The sequence below is a fragment of the Drosophila takahashii genome, chromosome 3R (genome assembly GCF_030179915.1).
Source record: "Drosophila takahashii strain IR98-3 E-12201 chromosome 3R, DtakHiC1v2, whole genome shotgun sequence".
Lineage (NCBI taxonomy): Eukaryota > Metazoa > Arthropoda > Insecta > Diptera > Drosophilidae > Drosophila > Drosophila takahashii.
In genome coordinates this window covers 9,246,786-9,267,520 of record NC_091681.1, presented here as the reverse complement: position 1 = coordinate 9,267,520, position 20,735 = coordinate 9,246,786, and the positions used below count along the sequence as shown (strand labels likewise).

Genomic DNA, 20,735 nt, shown 5'->3' with positions numbered 1-20,735 from the left:
TTTCCCTCGACAGTTTTTGTTCAACTATTTAACATAGCGAACGTGCCATGGCTAGCATTTTATTCAATTTCGTTGTTGGTGCAGCGTGTGCGGGGATTGCAGATTGAGGGCTCCATTGAATGTGGCAGTGTATGCTGATAGTGGGCGAAAAAGGGGTGGAAGACTGGGCGGAAGAGGGCGGGATAGTTTCGACGGTCGGGGGCCTCAGTGAAATTCAAACTGACAGGCTGACAACAATGAGAACATCGCGTTCGACGGCGGCTCGCATTTGATGATGCTTTATTGAAATATTTGCAGGGGTTTTCGAACTTGAGCTGGGTTCCACCGACATACAGGTACTAGCAGCCATAGTTTTCAATGAATATGCAACCGCAGGAGGGGTTCAGATTGTTTGACTCTGCCGTAAAGCGGTTAGAGCTCAATTGGGACAATATCGATCAGGTCGTTGGGCGGATGCCTGACTAACTTCTCCCCCTGGCCAATTTGAGATAATTTAATTTGCCCTCTGTAAAGGGGAATTGTTTTATGTGCGATCCAGCAGCCAGGACAACTCCCCAAGGAACCGACCGCAGACAAAAGCTTCAATAAAAAGCCCCGAAACTTTGAACCGAACTTTGTCGCCTCAGTCGTTCACATCCACGCCCTGTTGCGTTAACCTTTTACCCCCCGCCACTTTCCACTGCCCCTTTTTCCCTTTTCATTCAATGTAGTCCAGCCTTAAGTGTGCGGCTTAGCCGGGAAACCCATCTAAGCCAATAACCAAGTCAAGGATGTCCGTCCTCCGCCCGGCAGCTGCCGAATTTGCTAAAGTGCTGCGACTTCCCTGGCCCATTGTTGGCAACTCACATTTTATATTTCTGTGTACTTTGCAGCATCTCTTCGTAGGCAATTTTCGTGAGCATTTTTCACATTTTTCACACACGAATTGCCAAACAGATGTACCTATTCCGATTCGCTTCACTGGGTCCCAATCCGTCGGATTGATGACAGTCGGACTTGCTCCGGAGATTGGGAAAAGTGGGGGCAGGGCGGGATTGAGCCATTCTGTGCATGATTTCAAGCATTGCACACTGACGTGCCTCACTGAGTCGAATTTCCCCATTCGGTCCATTGTTGCTAAAGTGCCTAATGCCCAACAATTCGATGGGCTTGAGCAACTATTTGGGTTGGACGAACAAAGGGAAAGGGTTTACTCAAAAGATTCCCGTTTTCTCATTGGATTTTGGGAGAACTCTTTGGGGACGTGTGCAGGAACTTGCGTTCGAGGATGAGAGATCGCCAATTAATGCGTACACTTTTATAGCGTCTTAGTACAAATAAAAAGTTACGAAAATATATTTACAACCAGTTTATTATTAAATATTAATATTTTGTTTACTTTGGAAGAAGGGGAACCATTATGGGCCCTTATAGCACATGTGGATTGGTTGTCTTGAACGATAGTTTTTCATTACATAAATTCTTCAAAAATTGAACCACGAATTCTTCAGAAAAAGAGGAAATTGCATTGAAACATATGTAAATTTATATCGAAATGAAAAATTTCAAATTTTGTGGCGGTTTTACGATGCTACTCCTACAATTATACGATGCCGAGTATTCGCTTCCTTTTACCTGTTACATATATTTGCACGAATACAATGTGCCATTTTACTTTATGAGTAACGGGTATTAATATTTTGTTTTTGTCAACGCCCCTGGACTTTTTAGACTGTAACTTTTACCTATAAAGGAGGTATTAAAAAGTATAAGAATCTTGAAATCTTTTTATAAATACACTACAATTTTCATCGCTTTTAGAATAATTTTGAGAAAAGGGTTTCTTCTAGTTCATTGGTTGTCATAGTCATGATCCGGATCCATGGCTGCCGCAGTGGTCCCGTTAAACTCTATAAGGCGTAGTTCCATTTCATCGACAGCTGGGCCCAAGACATATACATTCACGATGAAAATAAGGAATCCCACGATTAGGAGCAGGACACAAACGACGACCGAGTACAAGATACACTGGGCTGTCTGGGCGGAGTCCATAGAGGTTTGGATTAGCGCGACCACGCCTCTATCACAAAACGGCACACTGCAAACTATCTGGAGTGATTTTGGGAATTTTCACGCACTTGGCTTGAACTCATTGCTTTACATCACCACCGAGGATATCCCTTCCGCATATCCATTTCTTTAGCGCTCGACTTTGACTTTATTACGGGGCATTTAATCAAGTTATTGGCTATTCGGCGGGGGATGGTGGGTGGATATCGCGAGTTAAGTTATGCAAACACTTTGTGGGCCACTCCTTCGGGATGCTTTGCTTTCTCTATTCTTTTTGCGCGCACACACACTCTCACAGCCGCACGCACACAGAGGGAACTTTTATCACACGCACACAGGACGAACTTTTATCCCCTTTGTTCTTCTGTTTTCACTGGAAATTTTAGGTGTTTTGAACTGGTTAGAATGTGTAATTTCTGCTATTCCTGTTAATTTGGATTCTTTGCCAATAGATGCCTGACATTTTTCGCCCAGACTGAGCTTTCCGTATCGGATTTCACTGCAGCCCAGCATCACATCACCCATACGCACCGTGGCCAGGCAGCAGGAGCAAGTGTTGCCTACTTTTCGACGCCCGCTCAACACGACGCCTGGCTTTTCCACTTTTCCTTTCTTTTCCGGGGCTGCGAAGGACAACGTGGCGCTTTGCGCGATGCTCGACAACTGAAAAGTCATCTCGGTTCCTCCGAAATCCCTTAACTTTGGGGCTTTAAGCTTCGCCGCGAAGCTTTATAAGCTGGCCCCAAGCTGAGCCACGCCTGCGCCCCGGCATGTAAACAAATTCGGTTCGCAGGGTCGTGTTTTCCCGCTCTCAGTCGCTCGTGTTTCTCTTTTTGTATGCCCCTCAGCTGTTTGGCGCCGCACGCGATTCCGGTCAGCTGACTGGCGCCTCTGCCGCTGCGCTGCTGCGACGCCGTCGACGTCGACGTCTGCATCTGTTTGCATGCCAACCACTTGTGGCTCTTTGTTGTTTGTTTGGCTTTTCCCACGCATGTGATCCGACCGACTTGGCCCAAAGCTTTCTCGTTGGCTTGACCGACGAACGATAAGTTACACACCGGTTGGTCTGTTTAAGTGATTGCTTTTTAAGCGCTCTGTAATCGGTTGACTAGTTTAAACCGCCGAACTTGACAGGCCGATAGCGCAAAGTCCTCGCTGAGTCATGAGACGTTCGTAATGCAAGAAATGTGACTGTGCCAGTGGTGAGCTAGGTCAGTCCACGAGTTGGCGAAGAAAAGATGTTACAGAAATTACGACGGCATTAGGAAAACTAGTAACATCAAAGTGATATTCTTTTGACTCCAAGACTAGATGTCTACGGTATCAACAATTGGTAATCAAATTATGGAGTTATTCATAATAGCTGTTAAGTAAGAAATGTATGTACTGTATAAACTCAATAAATTTGACTTTAAAATTACTTTTCAAATTTACAAACTACGAAAACGATAAACATCTTTCAGTGCAATTTAATTTGTTAAGATAAACCTATTTCAAAGAAGCTGAGGTAAACATATAAATAAGTTACATTAGCTTTAGAAGAGCAGAAACAAGATTTCGAAATTCTAAAGAACATTTGATTATACATTGTATGTATCAGGGATGCCACAGAAACAGCTCTCCGCTTAATTCGCAATGAATTCATATGAATAAAAATACAAATCGTATGAGTTCAGACCGATTTGAACGCAGAGCTGTTGCTGTGTTGCCATTGATTTATAACCCAACTGAGTGGAATAATTTTTAGTCTTCTGTGCTCTTTATCACATTTGTATCTATTTTCTTAGGCATTAGCATTTTAAAATTCTGAAATGTAAAGGAAGTTAAAGAGTGAATATTAACTTTATTGGGTAGGCAAAATTACATGCATCATTTCGCTTTATTTTAAGGCAATCTTCTTTGTAACAGACGATAACCGTGCTCTTACCAGAAGCTTTGTTTACTGTTTTCCTTTAGTCCTAACAACGCATTAGTCTCAGCAGAACGGCTCTTCATGCTGCCAAGCCAAACTAATCTAGCTAAGACGAATTTTAAAGAATGTTCCCATTCACAGCCCAACAAACGCTTATCGAGGGGACACACCTTCGTAGAAGCTGCATGCAAAAGTCGCATCGGCGACCTTGACCCGGTGTGCGAAATCGCATTAAGCCGACGACCCGTCGAGGGGCGGGGGGCGGAAAGAGAAATCAAATCTGCACATGCTCAGGCTGAAAGCCAAAGGCAGAACCACTCGGGCGGAGGCACAAAGCAAGGTCTGACTAATGTCCCATTCGCAACGCCAGTGGCACTACTAACCCAGCTAATTCGCAGCGCTGATGCGTAAAGCATGTCGAGTGGGTGGGAAGGGTCGGGCTTGGCAGAAACTGCATATGAATGAAAAGAAAAGTGGTGCTGCCTTGAGCGAAAGTGGTCCGGATTCCACTCAAAGGCGGAGCGGAAAAGCGGAAAAGCTTCTGTAAGCTCGTGCCCCAGCTTTTCGGGCCGATTGCGGCGAACTTTGGCCAACATTTTCGCTCCAGCGCTCGGTGTTTGTGGACCGTTCTATTTCGTCGGGCTGCTGCAAATGAAACTTCAAAGAGCTGGCCACAAAATCCCCACATTAATCATCCCAGTTTGCTATTTATTAAAGTTTCGCGGCCGCGTGCAATGATATTTTGTGTTTACACAGCGCCCAAACAACAGAAAAGCGAGTGTAAGTGCTGGCTGGCCACTTGGTCGACGGGATGAAAATGTACACCTGGAAAAACAGATCCCAGGGAAGTCTTCGTGGGGCTCTGGCAGTGCCAGCTTCCGCCACAATGAAACGAAACGAAAGTGAAAAATAGGCAAAATATCTGAGCTCCCACTCGTAGATACTGAGGGCCCTGTGTGTGTATCCACATTTCGCGTGTGATTTTGTTTAAGGCAGCTAACTGCTGGATTATTGTTATTCGACTGCCTAATTTGATTAAACCGCTTGTTAGCCAAATTTATATTCGAATAAATTCCGCTTTAATTGCCCATCAGCGGTGGGTCGATGGCGAGCCATAGATTAGGCAACATCGCCACGGTTTATTGTGATAAAAAAATAATTGCTATGTTGGCAAACAGATTTAATCGTCATCCGGAAAACGTGAAAATTCTCCGCACACCAAGAACCAATTGGTTGGAGGGAGTGGGATGGCACGGGTTGATGGCACAGCTGCCCCACTGTGCTCTCCGAATTCCATGGTCCTAGTCGGGGGAAGAGGTCCCCGTTTCCGGCCTTCACTCATCTGCTTCCTTCCATCACTGCTAACAAGATGAACATATTTGAGCAGATGGGTGTTGCCATGCCGCTCTGCTGAGCCGGATTTCGCTGAATTCCCGACCCGCAAAGTGGCTTGGCCTCGAGGGGAGTTATGAATTTCTCATTTCCTCCTCTGAACTGAACTGATTTTGGCGGAATTCTTGAGCTTATAAGCCCTGTCTCAGCTGAAGTTTGGGGGCGCAAGGAAACATTTTCGGTAATTGTTATGTCAATCAATCTGATTAACTGGAGCTGTACATCCATCGAATGGGGTCTACCCCTAAGCTCTGTTTCACTCAACTCATTAGTATGCCCATGACGTATCGCCCTAAGCTTAACTAATCACCAGAAAAAAAACATTTGAATAACAATAAATAACGAAAAAATAAATCACGTTGCATGCCAAAAACAAGTCTGGATGAGCCAAACATTTAATAAATAAATAAACAGCACTTGTGAAGCGGCATTTAAAACAAAACTAATTGAATAATTTTAAACGATTTATGCCTAATATCTATCAGCTTGTAAATTAAAATTGCGAAAATCAAATATTTCCTATAAGTTCAATCAGATTTCATTGTTAAATATGCCAAGTTCTTGGGCTGTATCCCAACCAATCTTATTTAAGCCAAGAAAGTTTGAAATCAAAAGTCAACTTGGAACTTCTTTAAGAAAACTTTCAAGAATCCTTCAAACAAAAGCCCCCTTTTAAACTTTTTCTTTTCGCCTCCATGAAACTTGTCAAACAATGGAAGCATTTGCCTCATTCCTTTGTGATCTAATGTGCAAATGTTGGAATGGGTTCTTTTCATTTCCAATGCAGCCATTATGAACAGATATTAGAGAAAGATATCATAAAAAGCATAAAAGCGTCGACTACAAAAATCGTTAAAAGTGACAACTTGAGTTGGTACATTTAGAATGCGGACACCAGGGAGAAATGTTTATTGGAAGTATTAAACAGACGACTTGCTATCTCGCCAAGGGGTGGAAATATTAAGTATACGCCAAGGCACGATACAGAGTAATGTGGGGTAGTCGACCGACTTTTCATGAATATTTTATAACCAGCTAACCGCTGCCTTGATAGTTCTGACGATACATTTTTGTATCTTACTGAAAGCATGGTTCATTGTGAGCAATTAGGGAATTAAACGAATATGTGTACACTGCACATTGTACACCAAAAAATAATATTAAAAAAAAAACCTCCAAATTTGTACTTACTGAAAATGGCTGTCCCAATAATCTGCAGTTTAGGAGAATACTAAGGAAATATTAAAAAAATGTCTTAGCAATCTGCAAGAACAACAATCTGCCATTAAATTAAAACCAATATTAATTATGGGCATTTTCACAAAAATTTCAACCAATTCAAACAATTTTAAACTTGATTAAAACATATTTCTACATGATTTTTTCCCGATATTAGTTTCTAGTTAGTTTGATTCTCAGCTAAAGTAAGATGTTAATAACAAATCCTGCCGATATAAGTTTTTGGTTATTTAATTGTTATTTTTTTGGAACTGTCTTTTGGTGTTAATCATCCAAACCTCTTACAAAACTATATAAATTCTGCGACACCGACGCGTCGGTTAGATTTGTTAGAATGGAGCTGGATTATCTTTATTGCAAAGAGGGTTTTAACTGAAACTGCAGACTTTCAAAACTATTTTGTTACACACTAGCTTACAAAATAATATTCTTGAAGCGCTTTACAGCAATTGATGGCAAATTCTGTTATACAGCCGACTTACAGTCGACAAAAAAAAACATATTTTTCATCTTTGATCATATTGATCTTTATGGCAAAGTTAAGCTCTGATCTATTGACTTTAAACGAAGCGAAAACAGGACCAATTGGGTGGATACGTGCCGAGATATAGGAAAAAATTCGAAAAAAAGTCCGCAATTAAACATTTTGAACTTTAAAAAATCTTTAAAAAAAAACTTTGCTATCGAAAAAAAAGTTAGTGATATTTTCGTGATCTAGGGCTTCAACTATACCAGAATGCTGTAGAACATTTTGGCTGTAAACTAGTGTATATCAATTGTATATCAAAATAGTCCACTTGCTTATAAAATGTGAAGCAGTTATCTCTTAAAATCAAAAACAGTTGGAATCTTTATTGTTCAATTTCAACTGAACTTGTTTGCTAGAGATGTTTGTGCCACTCCAGATTACTCGAAAGATAGCACGGCAAAACAATTTCGTGGGTGTCACAGAAATTATTTCCAACCGAAATCCGTTACAGTTCTTATATACATCAATGCACAAACCCAACCGTCTGTGGTTGGAAGAGATTTATGTGACAACCCCGTGTGTAAGAATCATCTTTAAGAGCATTCTCAATGTGCCCCTCGAGATAAAAGCCAACTCACGTTTTTCCTCTTTGCTAAAACCCGCAGGACATAACGACAAATCATTGCAATTAACTCGCGTAACCGACTGCGCCCCCCGAACAATAGCTCCCAGCTCAGAAACAGCAACAGGAGCAGCCACGAGGGAAGCATCGGGCGGAGGCCCATTGTTGCGCCACCCGGCGGCAGCCACTCTACACACTCGGCACCCCCGACTCAGATCCAATCCTCACCTCGAGCCCTAACCCCCACAAGGCCACAGACATGGGCGACAACATAATTGGCTCGGCAAGCTTCCTGCACTTGGGGGACATTGTGTCCCTGTATGCGGAGGGCAGCGTTTGTGGTTTCTTGAGCACACTCGGGTAAGTACCATTGTCCAACTGAACGAGGTTTTAACGAGCGTAGCACCCGGAGCCGGAGGATCCTCCGGTGCCACCTGTTGTTGAGTGTTCCACCAAATAACCTGTTTATTTCCGCAGCCTGGTGGATGATCGCACAGTAGTGTGCCCCGAGGCTGGAGACCTGAGCTGTCCGCCCAAAAAGTTCAGGGGTAAGTCCAGAGTAATGATAATATTTATATTTGCTAATTTACCAATATATTGTCAGACTGCCTCATCAAAATATGTCCCATGAACCGATATTCCGCACAGAAGCAATTTTGGAAAGCAGCCAAACAATCGGCCAGCTCCAATACAGATCCCAATCTGCTAAAACGTTTGCATGTAAGTCCAAGAATAGTTTTCTTCCTTTATTAGAAAAATTAGAAAAATGTTTATCGGTATTCAAAAAGTAATCTGCATTTTTTAGTTTTAATATACTATTTATATATTTTATTCAGCACGCTGCGGAGATCGAGAAGAAACAGAATGAGACGGAGAACAAAAAACTGCTGGGAACGTCAATCCAATATGGACGGGCTGTGGTGCAGCTTCTGCATCTGAAGTCCAACAAGTATCTGACGGTCAACAAGCGGCTGCCGTCGCTGCTGGAGAAGAATGCCATGCGCGTTTACCTGGATGCCAATGGAAACGAAGGCTCCTGGTTCTACATAAAGCCGTTCTACAAGCTCCGCTCGATTGGAGACTATGTGGTGGTAGGCGACAAGGTGATCCTCAGTCCGGTGAACGCCGATCAGCAGAACCTCCATGTTGCGGCCAACTACGAGCTGCCCGACAATCCCGGCTGCAAGGAGGTCAACGTCCTCAACTCATCCACCTCGTGGAAGATCTCTCTGTTCATGGAGCACAAGGAGAACCAGGAGCACATCCTCAAGGGTGGCGACGTGGTGCGCCTCTTCCACGCCGAGCAGGAGAAGTTCCTCACCATGGACGAGTACAAGAAGCAGTACCACGTCTTCCTCCGCACCACAGGACGCACCAGTGCCACGGCTGCCACCAGCAGCAAGGCTCTCTGGGAGATCGAGGTGGTCCAGCACGACTCTTGCCGTGGCGGTGCCGGCGACTGGAACTCCCTATACCGGTTCAAGCACCTGGCCACGGGCCACTACCTGGCAGCCGAGGCGGAGGTCGATCTGTCGACCGGAGCTATTTCTGCCGCTTCGGGACACGAACTGCATTTGGGCGACTGTAGTAAGGACTCGGGCCTCAGCTGCTCCACCATGAACTCCACCATAAATGGTAAGTGGTCTCCAAACCAAAACAAAAATATGTTTATACCCGTTACTCGTAGAGTAAAAGAGTATAGATTATAATAGAGTATAGCGCAGAATATAGAGTACGCAGCGCAAGTTTGTTTCACCGAGGTGCCTAGCCCCCTCTAACGCCCACAATCGCCATAAACGATTTTAAAATGTGTCTAGCGGTCACATCTTTTAAGATTTAAAAAATTTATAAGTGCAATTTAAAAATTTAAAAAATAACTATCGAAATGTAGAAGAAAATTTTCAAATCGAACCATTCATTAAATGCGCAATCCAAGTTTTATATCTCCATCTCCCTCGCACTGCTATCTGAGTGACGGGTATCAGATAGTCGGGACACCCACCCGACTATAGCGTTCTCTCTTTTTAAGAAATATAAATAGGAAATACTCCGTTCACGTTAAAATCTTCACGATAAATATGTTGAAAACGAAATATTGCCAGACTTGTACGGGTAATTATTGCTAGTCACGAGCTGCAATTTCAGACCTTTGCCAAAAAAATACCTGGAAAATGTTTTACTCCTTGAATGCGTAAAATTTGCCATACATTTGTTCCTACATATGTATCTACTTAAGACAATATTTATTTTAAGCATTTTAATTTAAATACCTTTTTGCTCGACCTTTCAGACAAGCCCAAGGGCAAGCAGTACCGACTCGTGTCCGTTCCGTACTCTGCGGACATTGCCTCTGTGTTCGTCCTGGATGCCACCACGATGGCTCGGCCTGACAGCCTGGTGCCGCAGTCGAGCTACGTGCGCCTGCAGCACATCTGCTCCAACACTTGGGTCCACGCCACCTCGATACCCATCGATGCGGACGACGACAAGCCGGTGATGTCCATGGTCTGCTGCTCGCCCATCAAGGAGGACAAGGAGGCCTTTGCTCTGATTCCGGTGTCTCCGGTGGAGGTGCGCGACCTGGACTTTGCCAACGATGCGTGCAAAGTGCTGGCCACGGTCACCAGCAAGCTGGACAACGGCAGTATCTCCATAAACGAGCGGCGCGCGCTGATCTCGCTGCTGCAGGACATAGTCTACTTTATAGCCGGAATGGAGAACGAGCAAAACAAGACGAAGGCACTGGAGTTCACCATAAAGAATCCTATCAGGGATCGGCAGAAGCTGCTGCGCGAGCAGTACATCCTCAAGCAGCTGTTCAAGATCCTGCAAGGACCTTTTCAGGAGCACACGGCCGGCGACGGTCCGTTTCTGCGGTTGGACGAGCTCAGTGACCCGAAGAACAGTCCGTATAAGAACATCTTTCGACTGTGCTACCGAATTCTCAGGCTGTCGCAGCAGGACTACCGGAAGAACCAGGAGTACATCGCCAAGCACTTTGGCCTGATGCAGAAGCAGATTGGGTACGACATCCTGGCCGAGGACACCATTACGGCCCTGCTGCACAACAACCGCAAGCTGCTGGAGAAGCACATCACCGCCGCCGAGATCGAGACCTTCGTTGGTCTGGTGCGGAAGAACATGCACAACTGGGACTCGCGCTTCCTCGACTACCTCTCCGATTTGTGCGTGTCCAATCGCAAGGCTATCGCCGTCACCCAGGAGCTGATCTGCAAGAGCGTGCTGAGCGACAAGAACAAGGACATACTCATCGAGACGCAGGTGAGGGCTTTGCGGAGCGGGTCCACCTCCGCTCGCTGCTACAAGGGAGCCTCCGAGGACGTGTGTCTGGCCACTCTCGCCGAGGTGACCGGCGACGATGAGGATCGCTCGGATGTGCAATCCACGTCCACCACAACCACCTGGGACAGCGCGAGCCTGAACGAGGACGATCTCAGTCTCTCGACGGTGGATAAGTACGAAATACACCTGAAGTGGACAGGACAGCCGGTGGGTATTTCATTTGCCTGGTTAAGTTTATTATGCTTATACCTTGTTGCCTTTCAGACTTCCCGGTCCATGGCTGATTTGGCCAACAGCGATGGCGGCGAACAAGAGGCAGCCATACTGAACTACTATCGCCACCAGCTGAATCTGTTCTCCAACATGTGCCTCAACCGGCAGTACTTGGCCCTAAACGAGCTCTCGCCTCGTCTGGATATTGATTTAATTCTCAAGTAGGTCTTCTCCTTGGAATTCGAGGGAGAATCGCAATAATAACCACCTCTTTTGCAGATGCATGTCGGATGAGACGATGCCCTACGAGCTGAGAGCTTCCTTCTGTCGGCTCATGTTGCATCTCCACGTGGATCGCGATCCCCAGGAGCCAGTAACTCCCGTGAAGTATGCGCGCCTCTGGAGCGAAATACCCTCAAAAATGTCAATAATGGAGTAAGTGGAAGCGGGAATATACTCGATCAGATTAGATTAGTACCAACTATCTCCTCTTGCAGCTATGACGGTAAGAACCAGCAGCCCGACCAAAACAAGCAAGCCTGCCGGGCCAAGTTCAACACTACCATCGCCTTTGTGGAGAACTATCTGTGCAATGTGGCCACCAAAGTGTGGCTCTTCACAGATCAGGAGCAAAACAAGCTCACATTCGAGGTGATTTCGGTAACAGCCATTCCGCATTAGAGATAATTAAAATGTTTTTAATCCACTTCAGGTTGTTAAACTGGCTAGGGACCTTATCTATTTCGGATTCTACAGCTTTAGTGATCTTTTGAGGCTCACCAAGACGCTTCTGTCCATCCTGGACTGTGTATCCGATACCTCATCGGGGGCCTTTGCCAGCACGGATATTGATTGTGAGTACTGAAGAAATTTAAAACTTTCAGAAAATGTTAACATTTTGAGCTCCGCGCTATTCTCCTAACAAGCTGTCGAAGAGGAGACAAGCACAGAGGGTAAGACGGTTAATATTCTTCAACTAAAATATATTCTCCGTTTTCAAGACCAAGCCAGCATTCATACTAAATATTTTATAAACCCTATTTGCACTCTCATCTAATTAACACTACAAATTTCAGCCGAGGGCGGAGTTCTGCGCTCCATTGGGGACATTAACACAGTGATGACTTCGCTGGCCCTGGGATCTGTGGGTCAGGCCATAGCTGCTCCCAACATCTCGCTGCAGCAGCGAAAGTCCGTCTCCCAGCTGATGAAGGAGTATCCCTTGGTGATGGACACCAAGCTGAAGATAATCGAGATACTCCAGTTCATTTTGGACGTACGCCTGGACTATCGGATCAGTTGTCTGCTCTCCATCTTCAAGCGGGAGTTTGACGAGTCCGAGGTGGCTGCTTCGGCCGCCAACAATGAGGCGGCTCAGCAGCAAACCCAGCCGCAGTCGCAGACGCCCGGAAGTTCCCATGAGACCGATCCCCTGGAAAGTTCAGAGTCCGTGGCCGCTGCCGCGGCAGCAGCAGCCGCCGCCACAGCTGCCCGCCAGAAGAACATCGATCTGGAGTCCATCGGTGTGCAGGCGGAGTGCATCTTCGACTGCGAACGCAGCGATGCAGCTAATCTAGACCTGGATGGCCAGGGAGGACGCACCTTCCTGCGTGTCCTGCTCCACTTGATCATGCACGACTACGCGCCACTGGTTTCTGGTGCCCTGCACCTCCTCTTCCGGCACTTCAGCCAGCGCCAGGAGGTCCTCCAGGCCTTTCGACAGGTAGGTTGCAAGGGATAGGGAGCCGATATTCGTAGTTTTATCAGCTAAGAAATTAACGTGTGGAAGTTTCATTTATTAGATATATTTAAAGTACTAACGTATTCATGAGCTGCTTTAAGAAATTACTTCATTTACATACTTTGATGCATACTATTATTAATTTTTAACTCAATCATTAAATAATTTATTAAAATATACGGTCGTTATAAGTGATAAAATAAGAATCACAATTATAATAATTGCACTAGTTTACACGAATAAAACCAATATCTCATTTAAAACGATCGTTGATCTCGTGAATTCTTGTAAACTTTGCTTGCAGAGTTATACTGCAAGACTGAAATAATTATTATTATTGCTAGCAAAAGAAAATATTTATTTTAATCGTTTTTACCAGTCCTTAATTGTAACTAAGGCTGGTTAATTTCAAAAACTACGGCAAGCCGAGGATATCACTTATAATTATTCGCACATATCACACTGATTGATCTAATGCTCATATTCTCTCTTGTGTTTGCATGCGCTAACTTTCTATCTCTTTCTCTAAATCGAGACTCCACCTTACTAATCCGATACCATATATATACTAATATAATCGTATATTCACGCAATTGAACTCATGAACTAGTTTAAAAAAACACAACTAACAAAGTGGACTAACACCGCATACCGAACCGACCGATCTTTTGATTTTGTATGTACCCATGATTTTGAGAAACTTCGGGCCAAGCCATCAGTTCTAGACTAATCAAGATCTGATCTCCATCTCCGTTTTCAGGTGCAACTGCTGGTATCGGACAGCGACGTGGAGTCGTATAAGCAGATCAAATCCGACCTTGACATCCTGCGACAAAGCGTAGAGAAATCCGAGCTGTGGGTGTACAAGGCCAAGGCCACGGATGAACTGGACGCCGGAGGTGACGCCATCAACGTGGAGTACAATGCCGCCTTGTCCCAGGAGCAGCGGAACGAGTATCGCAAGGTTAAGGAGATCCTCATCCGCATGAACAAGTTCTGCGTAACTGCCTCCGGTCCGGGTTCTGTGGTAAAGCCGCGGAAGCACGAACAGCGCCTGCTTCGCAATGTCGGCGTCCACACCGTCGTCCTGGATCTCCTCCAGAATCCCTACGACGAGAAGGATGACGAATTGATGAAAGAACTAATGTGCCTGGCGCACGAGTTCCTGCAGAACTTCTGTCTCGGAAATCAGCAGAACCAAGTCCTGCTGCACAACCACCTCGATCTGTTTCTTAATCCGGGAGTAAGTACTCCAATTTGTTGTTCATGTCATCCCTTTAATATTGGGAAGATTACCCAGTTTTTAGCGTTCGCACGGTTAGACAATCACACTTTGGTAGAGGGCTTTTATTTCAATTTGGGAATTCCCCATAACTAACGAATGAACCCCTAGATCACAAAAGGAAATCAAAAATGTGTTTTTTGTTTTAATTTTAATAGTCAAAAAAGTTTACAACTTTCCCAACTCATTTCTTCGACAAATTTAACGGCTGAAATTTAAAATAAATATTACCTAAATTGATTAGGCGCAACTCTAGATATACCAACAAAAATGTCTTTAAAAAATCTGTATCCTTAAAAATATTTTTCTACTTCTATTTGATGATCTACTACCACCATCCTTCTTTGTATATTTTGTAATTTTTTCATATACAATTAAAGTCTTTGAAGTAATACAAGTTTAAACGACGAATACAGTACTTAATGTTAAAACGTCCTTTCAATTCTCAGACTGGAAATCGAGCTGTATCAAAGAGTAAAGCATGGCACTGGAGAAAGGTTAACTCTTCTATTTGTCAATTTTATATTTTTATTACAACTAAGAAATACGTGCTTCCGCTAGGACAAAACCCTTAAAAAATATTACTGTAGGCCATTGTAAAACAGAATTAGTCATTAGCTTATGCTCGAAAAATGTAGTCAATAATTTAGATCCATTCCCAGGCCTATAAATGTATGTACAATGTACATATCAAAATATATGCATTTACTTTTTATTATGCTAAATATTTTTTGAATTTTTCCAGACAAAATTAAACTAAATTAACACAATTCTTTATGGATCTTTTAGATATTGGAGGCGAAGACCGTGTGTGCCATCTTCAAGGACAACCTGGCGTTGTGCAACGAGGTGACGGACAAGGTGGTGCAGCACTTCGTGCATTGCATCGAGATCCATGGCCGCCATGTGGCCTACTTGCAGTTCCTGCAGACAATTGTGCGGGCAGAGAATCAGTTTATCCGCCGCTGCCAGGACATGGTGATGCAGGAACTGATCAACTCTGGCGAGGATGTCCTGGTCTTCTACAACGACAAGGGCTCCTTCAACCACTTTGTGCAGATGATGCAGCAGCAGATGCTGCGCATGGAGAAGCTGAGCGACGACAGCCCCCTGAAGTACCATGTGGAGCTGGTGAAGCTCCTGGCCTGCTGCACCATGGGCAAGAACGTCTACACGGAGATCAAGTGCAACAACCTGCTCTCGCTGGACGACATAGTGACCATCATCTGCCACCCGCTCTGCATGCCGGAGGTGAAGGAGGCCTACGTGGACTTCCTGAACCACTGCTACATCGACACGGAGGTGGAAATGAAGGAGATCTACGCCTCGGGTCACATGTGGAACCTGTTCGAGAAGAGCTTTCTGGTGGACATCAATCAGCTCATCACAAATCCGGCCGCCGCCAGCAACAAAACACTGCAGGCCTACGTTCTGAATGGAGTAACAAATCTCCTGGGCAGCTTCTTCGCCAGCCCCTTCTCCGATCAGAGTGCCATCGTGCAGTCCCGCCAGTTGATCTTCGTGCAGCTGCTCCAGGCTGCCCACAGGCTCACCCAGTGCCGCTGGCTATCGCTGGGCGATCGCTTCAACGTGGAGAACTGCATTCGCACGTTGACCGACTCGGCCAAGATGCGTAGCATCTCGTTGCCTCCCGAGCTGGAACAGCAGGTGGCCACCATGTCCAGCAAGACGGCTATGCTGACGCGACAGACCACCAAGTGGCTGCTGGCCTCCAAGCAGCCCAAGTACGAGGCTCAGCAGTCGGCCAGTTTGATGCGCTGGGACCGCTCAATAATCGAAGGACTGCAGGACATCGTGTCCCTCTTGGAGGACCAGCTCAAGCCGGTGGTAGAGGCGGAACTCTCGCTGCTGGTGGACATCCTATACCGCTCGGAGCTGCTCTTTCCCGCCGGAACAGAAGCCCGGAAGCGCTGCGAAAGCGGCGGCTTCATCCGAAAGCTGATCAAGCACACCGAGAAGCTGCTGGAGGAGAAGGAGGAGCGTATGTGCGTCAAGGTTCTGCGCACGCTGCGCGAAATGATGGCCATCGATGTGAACTACGGCGAGAAGGGCGATGCTCTGCGTCAAACGCTCCTGCTGCGCTACTTCCAAAGCAAGAGCTCGCCTAGGTTGCCGGAGGAGGAGATACCCCTGCTAGCCGCTCCCCTGGCCGATCCTGCCAAGCAGCACCACCTGGTGACCCATGGACCGGGCGCTAAGTATCTACAGCGAGCGGGCAAAACGCTGCATGAGATGCAGAACCATTTGGACAGAGAAGGAGCCTCCGATCTGGTGGTCGAACTAGTTATCAAGTCCGTCCACTCGCCAAACATATTCGTTGAGGCTGTGGAATTGGGCATTGCTCTGCTGGAGGGCGGCAATCCCATAATACAGAAGGGCATGTTCCAAAAGTTCCTGAGCGACGACCTCAACCAGGCCTTCTTCAAGGTTTTCTTCGAGAAGATGAAGGATGCTCAGCAGGAGATCAAGTCCACCGTGACGGTGAACACCACCGATATTGCCGCCAAGGCGCACGAGCACAAACAGGACGCCAGTCTGGAGCTGGACAAGATCTCTCGCAAGCATGGCCTCAAGAGCAACGGAGTGGTTATCACCGAGGAACTAAAGCGGGAACTGCACAATGCCGGCCTGGCAACTGCCCGGGCCTACGGAAATGCGCGGAACATCCACTCCGGCGAGGAGAGCTCCGCGATCAGCGTGAACAGTCCGCTGGAGGATATACTGGCCGAGAAGCTCGAGAAGCACAAGGACAGCCGGGAGCAGCGCAACCAGTTGTCCAACAAGGTGCTAGTGATGCAGCCCATTCTCCGCTTCCTCCAGCTGCTCTGCGAGAACCACAATCCGGACATGCAGAACCTGTTGAGGAACCAGAACAACAAGACGAACAACAACCTGGTCTCGGAGACGCTGATGTTCTTGGACTGCATATGTGGCTCGACGACGGGAGGCCTAGGGCTACTGGGCCTGTACATTAACGAGCACAACGTGGCCCTGATCAATCAGACCTTGGAGGCCCTCACCGAGTACTGCCAAGGACCGTGTCACGAGAACCAGAACTGCATAGCCACCCACGAGTCGAATGGATTGGACATTATCACGGCACTCATACTAAACAACATCAATCCGCTGGGCGAGAACCGCATGGACTTGGTACTGGAGCTAAAGAACAATGCCTCCAAGCTGCTCCTCGCCATTATGGAAAGCCGTGGCGACAGCGAGAATGCGGAGCGCATTCTGTACAACATGAATCCCAAGCAACTGGTGGAGGTGGCCTGCAAGGCCTACCATCAGGAGGAGCTGATTGACGAGCAGGACGATGGAGATGATCCGGATGCCGGGTCGGATGACGACGATGCCACCGTGAGTCCGCGGGAGGTGGGCCACAACATATACATCCTGTGCCACCAGCTGGCGCAGCACAATAAGGAGTTGGCCGGCCTGCTCAAGGCCTCCGAGGATCCGCAGTCCGCCAGCTTTGACGCCAAGACGAGTCAGGCCCTGATGTACTACGCCACGCACACTGCGCAGATTGAGGTGAAATCAAGCGTCCTATTATCCTAACCATACTGACTAACCATATGTAACGCACATTTGTAGATTGTACGAAATGATCGAACTCTGGAGCAGATCGTCTTTCCCATTCCCGAGATCTGTGAGTACCTGACCACAGACACCAAAATCAAAATCCTCAACACAGCCGAACGGGACGACCAGGGATCCAAAGTGGCAGACTTCTTTGACAAGGCAGAGGAAATGTTCAACGAGATGAAGTGGCAAAAGAAGCTAAGAAGTATAAAGATGTTGTATTTAAAAGGAACTTGTAATTGAATTTTTTTATTCGATACAAGGTCAACCGTTGCTATTTTGGATTAGCAGTTACATGTCGCTGTGGAGTAATATTCTTTTCAATTGTGTGGTTGTTATCAACATGATTGTGGCGTTTTTCTATCCCTTTGATAATACTGTGCCAGGTAAGACGAACGGTAAGACTGATTTGAAATGGATATAGAAGTATAATTTAGTGATTAACCGATAATATTATTTGGTTTTTCGTTTTATCTCAGTAGCAACTTAAGGTCGATAATTGATTTATTTGACCTTCACATTGAGATAAACATTTCTAGTAGAAATAAAATTTGCATGCTATACTGAATTATTCAACTTATTATTATTCTTTGTGGATCTTTTCAGAGCTGAGTTCTCACATTTCCTTGCTATTCTGGATTATAACTATATTCTCGCTTGTGATTGTGATAACGCTGCCCCGTGAGTCTGGGATTAGAACTTTTATCGGTTCCGTAATTCTTCGCTTTATCTTTTTACTGGGACCGGAGTCAACCCTTTGCTTACTGGGCGTAGTCACGGTATGTTAAACTCAACACACATAATATTAAATCTCTCTAAACGGTTTCTACCCGAATAGGTCACTCTTAAAAGCGTTCACATAGTGAGCATAATGGGCAATAAGGGAACTCTGGAGAAGCAACTAATCAAAATTATAACTGACTTTCAGTTACTCTATCACTGCATTTATATCGCATTTTGCTTTTGCGGCCTAATCTTTCATCCCTTTTTCTACTCATTGCTGGTGAGTTTAAAACAATATCGCGATGGGAAAAAAATATTTATGCACTTAACGATTTCGCAGCTCTTTGATGTGGTCTATCGTGAGGAGACGCTGGTCAATGTAATTCGATCCGTCACCCGAAATGGACGCTCCATTGTTTTGACAGCGGTTCTGGCTCTGATCCTAGTCTACTTGTTCTCCATCATTGGCTACATGTTTTTCAAGGACGATTTCCTGGTCAGCGTGGACTTTGAGGAGCAGGACAATGCGTCGCCTCCGGCAGTTCCTTTGACTATATCAGTGCCAGTACCAGGAGATGCATGTGCTGCGCCAGATGAATTGGGCAATTGTCCGGCAGCGAAAGATGTGGCACCACCGAATGCTGGGGGCGGTGATGTGAAGGAGCGGTCCTGCGACTCGCTTGTCATGTGCATAGTCACCACTCTCAACCAGGGCTTACGAAATGGTGGCGGCATTGGCGACATACTTAGGGCGCCTTCCAGCAAGGTACCATCCATTTTCCAAACTCAAACATCACGACTCACTTTTCTATTTTTCAGGAGGGTTTGTTCGTGGCTCGTGTAATTTACGACCTCCTTTTCTTCTTCATTGTCATTATTATTGTCTTGAACCTAATTTTTGGTGTCATTATCGATACATTCGCCGATCTGAGATCGGAAAAGCAGCAGAAAGAGGCCATCCTGAAGACAACCTGCTTTATCTGTTCCCTAAATCGATCTGCCTTCGACAACAAGACGGTCAGCTTTGAGGAGCACATCAAGAGCGAGCACAACATGTGGCACTATCTGTACTTCATCGTCCTTGTGAAGGTCAAGGACCCCACTGAGTTTACCGGCCCCGAAAGCTATGTGTATGCGATGGTGAAGGCCGGAATCCTAGAGTGGTTCCCCCGCCTGCGCGCCATGTCGCTGGCAGCCGTAGATGCTGATGGAGAGCAGATTGAGTTGCGCAGCATGCAGGCGCAGCTTCTTGACACGCAGCTACTCATAAAGAACCTGTCAACCCAACTACACGAGCTTAAGGATCATATGACGGAGCAACGGAAACAGAAGCAGCGCTTGGGATTGCTCAACACAACAGCACACAGCCTCCTCCCGTTTCAGTGAGGCTGCTAGGAATATACAATTAGTTTGTCACTTGATTTTGGTTAACATTCCCTATGCATCCGCATAAATGTAAACCCAAAAGTATTGGCACCTTTCGTAACTCATTCTCAATGTATTCACTGCGGGGTCAAACAGATCGCACGTAAACAAAAATCTCCAATAATGGTTGAATACCCCGAGTAAATACCAAAAATCTTTCTGTATTAGATTCGAATTCCAAAACAATATATATTGCTCAAATATATCCAGCAAAAGAAATTCTAAAATTGTAACCAATTGAGTACATTAATAAGTAGTAAACTCACTCAGAGAACTTAGGGCTGTTAACATGTTAGTTAGTGAGCGTGTTAAGCATTTTTCACAACCTGAAATGTTTTCACCTTACCTCTCCTTGATGACTTTGTAATAATACCTGAAGCTAGACTCTAGACATATGTAGTTAACCTTATAAAGTTCGCAGAGCGACCTCAACACAATTTTCGAAAATGTTCTACGCTGTCTTATAAATAAATATATTATTTAATTGTTAATACTGTATGAATATATTTTTATAAGTTGCACTACAAGCAGAACCCTACTTGAAAAAACTTATTATTGTGATTACCCTTTTTTATATTGATTCTGTTTTTATTTCTGAATGGTTTACTTAGTGCTCGAAACGAGTTGTGTTGGTTAAATTCATTCTAAGCTAACAGTTAGACTATATATCCTAAGCGAAACTACACTAAGTTTAAGTGAAACTTTATATCTTTACATGTAAAAGGAAGTATATCTTTTAAATAAATACTATCAAATTCA

At 45.4% G+C, this 20,735-nt stretch overlaps 3 protein-coding genes across 11 annotated transcripts in view; 1 reads left to right on the top strand and 2 right to left on the bottom strand.

Annotated features, from left to right (window-relative positions):
• The window catches only part of Nmdar1 (NMDA receptor 1), a 17,804-nt gene extending 15,076 nt beyond the window's left edge, over positions 1-2,728 (bottom strand). The window contains exon 1 of the mRNA XM_017152773.3: positions 2,581-2,728. The gene's annotated coding sequence lies outside the window, so the exon portion shown is untranslated. The remainder of the gene's footprint in view (positions 1-2,580) is intronic.
• Itpr (Inositol 1,4,5,-trisphosphate receptor) overlaps positions 1-20,735 on the top strand; it is a 26,375-nt gene extending 5,640 nt beyond the window's left edge. For 4 of the 8 annotated variants that reach the window (XM_070216325.1, XM_070216324.1, XM_070216323.1 and 1 more), the window contains 19 exons: positions 7,727-8,043; positions 8,161-8,231; positions 8,288-8,403; positions 8,520-9,318; positions 9,974-11,193; positions 11,251-11,420; positions 11,479-11,634; positions 11,697-11,850; positions 11,912-12,053; positions 12,276-12,922; positions 13,551-13,616; positions 13,701-14,183; positions 15,012-17,777; positions 17,841-18,033; positions 18,092-18,226; positions 18,435-18,607; positions 18,667-18,831; positions 18,892-19,317; positions 19,371-20,735. In XM_070216325.1, coding sequence (XP_070072426.1) covers positions 7,943-8,043; positions 8,161-8,231; positions 8,288-8,403; positions 8,520-9,318; positions 9,974-11,193; positions 11,251-11,420; positions 11,479-11,634; positions 11,697-11,850; positions 11,912-12,053; positions 12,276-12,922; positions 13,551-13,616; positions 13,701-14,183; positions 15,012-17,777; positions 17,841-18,033; positions 18,092-18,226; positions 18,435-18,607; positions 18,667-18,831; positions 18,892-19,317; positions 19,371-19,937 — 8,550 coding nt within the window. In that variant the 5' untranslated portion in view covers positions 7,727-7,942 and the 3' untranslated portion in view covers positions 19,938-20,735. Of the gene's footprint in view, positions 1-4,550; positions 4,742-7,726; positions 8,044-8,160; positions 8,232-8,287; positions 8,404-8,519; positions 9,319-9,973; positions 11,194-11,250; positions 11,421-11,478; positions 11,635-11,696; positions 11,851-11,911; positions 12,054-12,275; positions 12,923-13,550; positions 13,617-13,700; positions 14,184-15,011; positions 17,778-17,840; positions 18,034-18,091; positions 18,227-18,434; positions 18,608-18,666; positions 18,832-18,891; positions 19,318-19,370 lie in introns of those variants that run through there. The other 4 variants (XM_070216327.1, XM_070216328.1, XM_070216330.1 and 1 more) reach the window with 4 other exon arrangements.
• Positions 1,368-2,526, bottom strand: LOC123003138 (uncharacterized). Of its 2 annotated transcripts, none has more exons than XM_070216333.1 (3): positions 2,141-2,526; positions 1,783-2,077; positions 1,368-1,724 (listed from the first exon to the last, which is right to left on the bottom strand). In XM_070216333.1, exon 2 carries the CDS (start codon positions 2,029-2,031, stop codon positions 1,831-1,833), a length of 201 nt encoding a protein of 66 aa, XP_070072434.1. In that variant the 5' UTR covers positions 2,032-2,077; positions 2,141-2,526; the 3' UTR covers positions 1,368-1,724; positions 1,783-1,830. The 2 variants fall into 2 exon arrangements, with proteins under 2 accessions (XP_070072434.1, XP_070072433.1); XM_070216332.1 differs by having other exon boundaries at positions 1,370-1,724; positions 1,783-2,084.

Bases quoted from the DNA above. Each gene is read 5' to 3' on its own strand.
- LOC123003138 (XM_070216333.1), bottom strand. From the start codon at position 2,031: ATGGACTCCGCCCAGACAGCCCAGTGTATCTTGTACTCGGTCGTCGTT.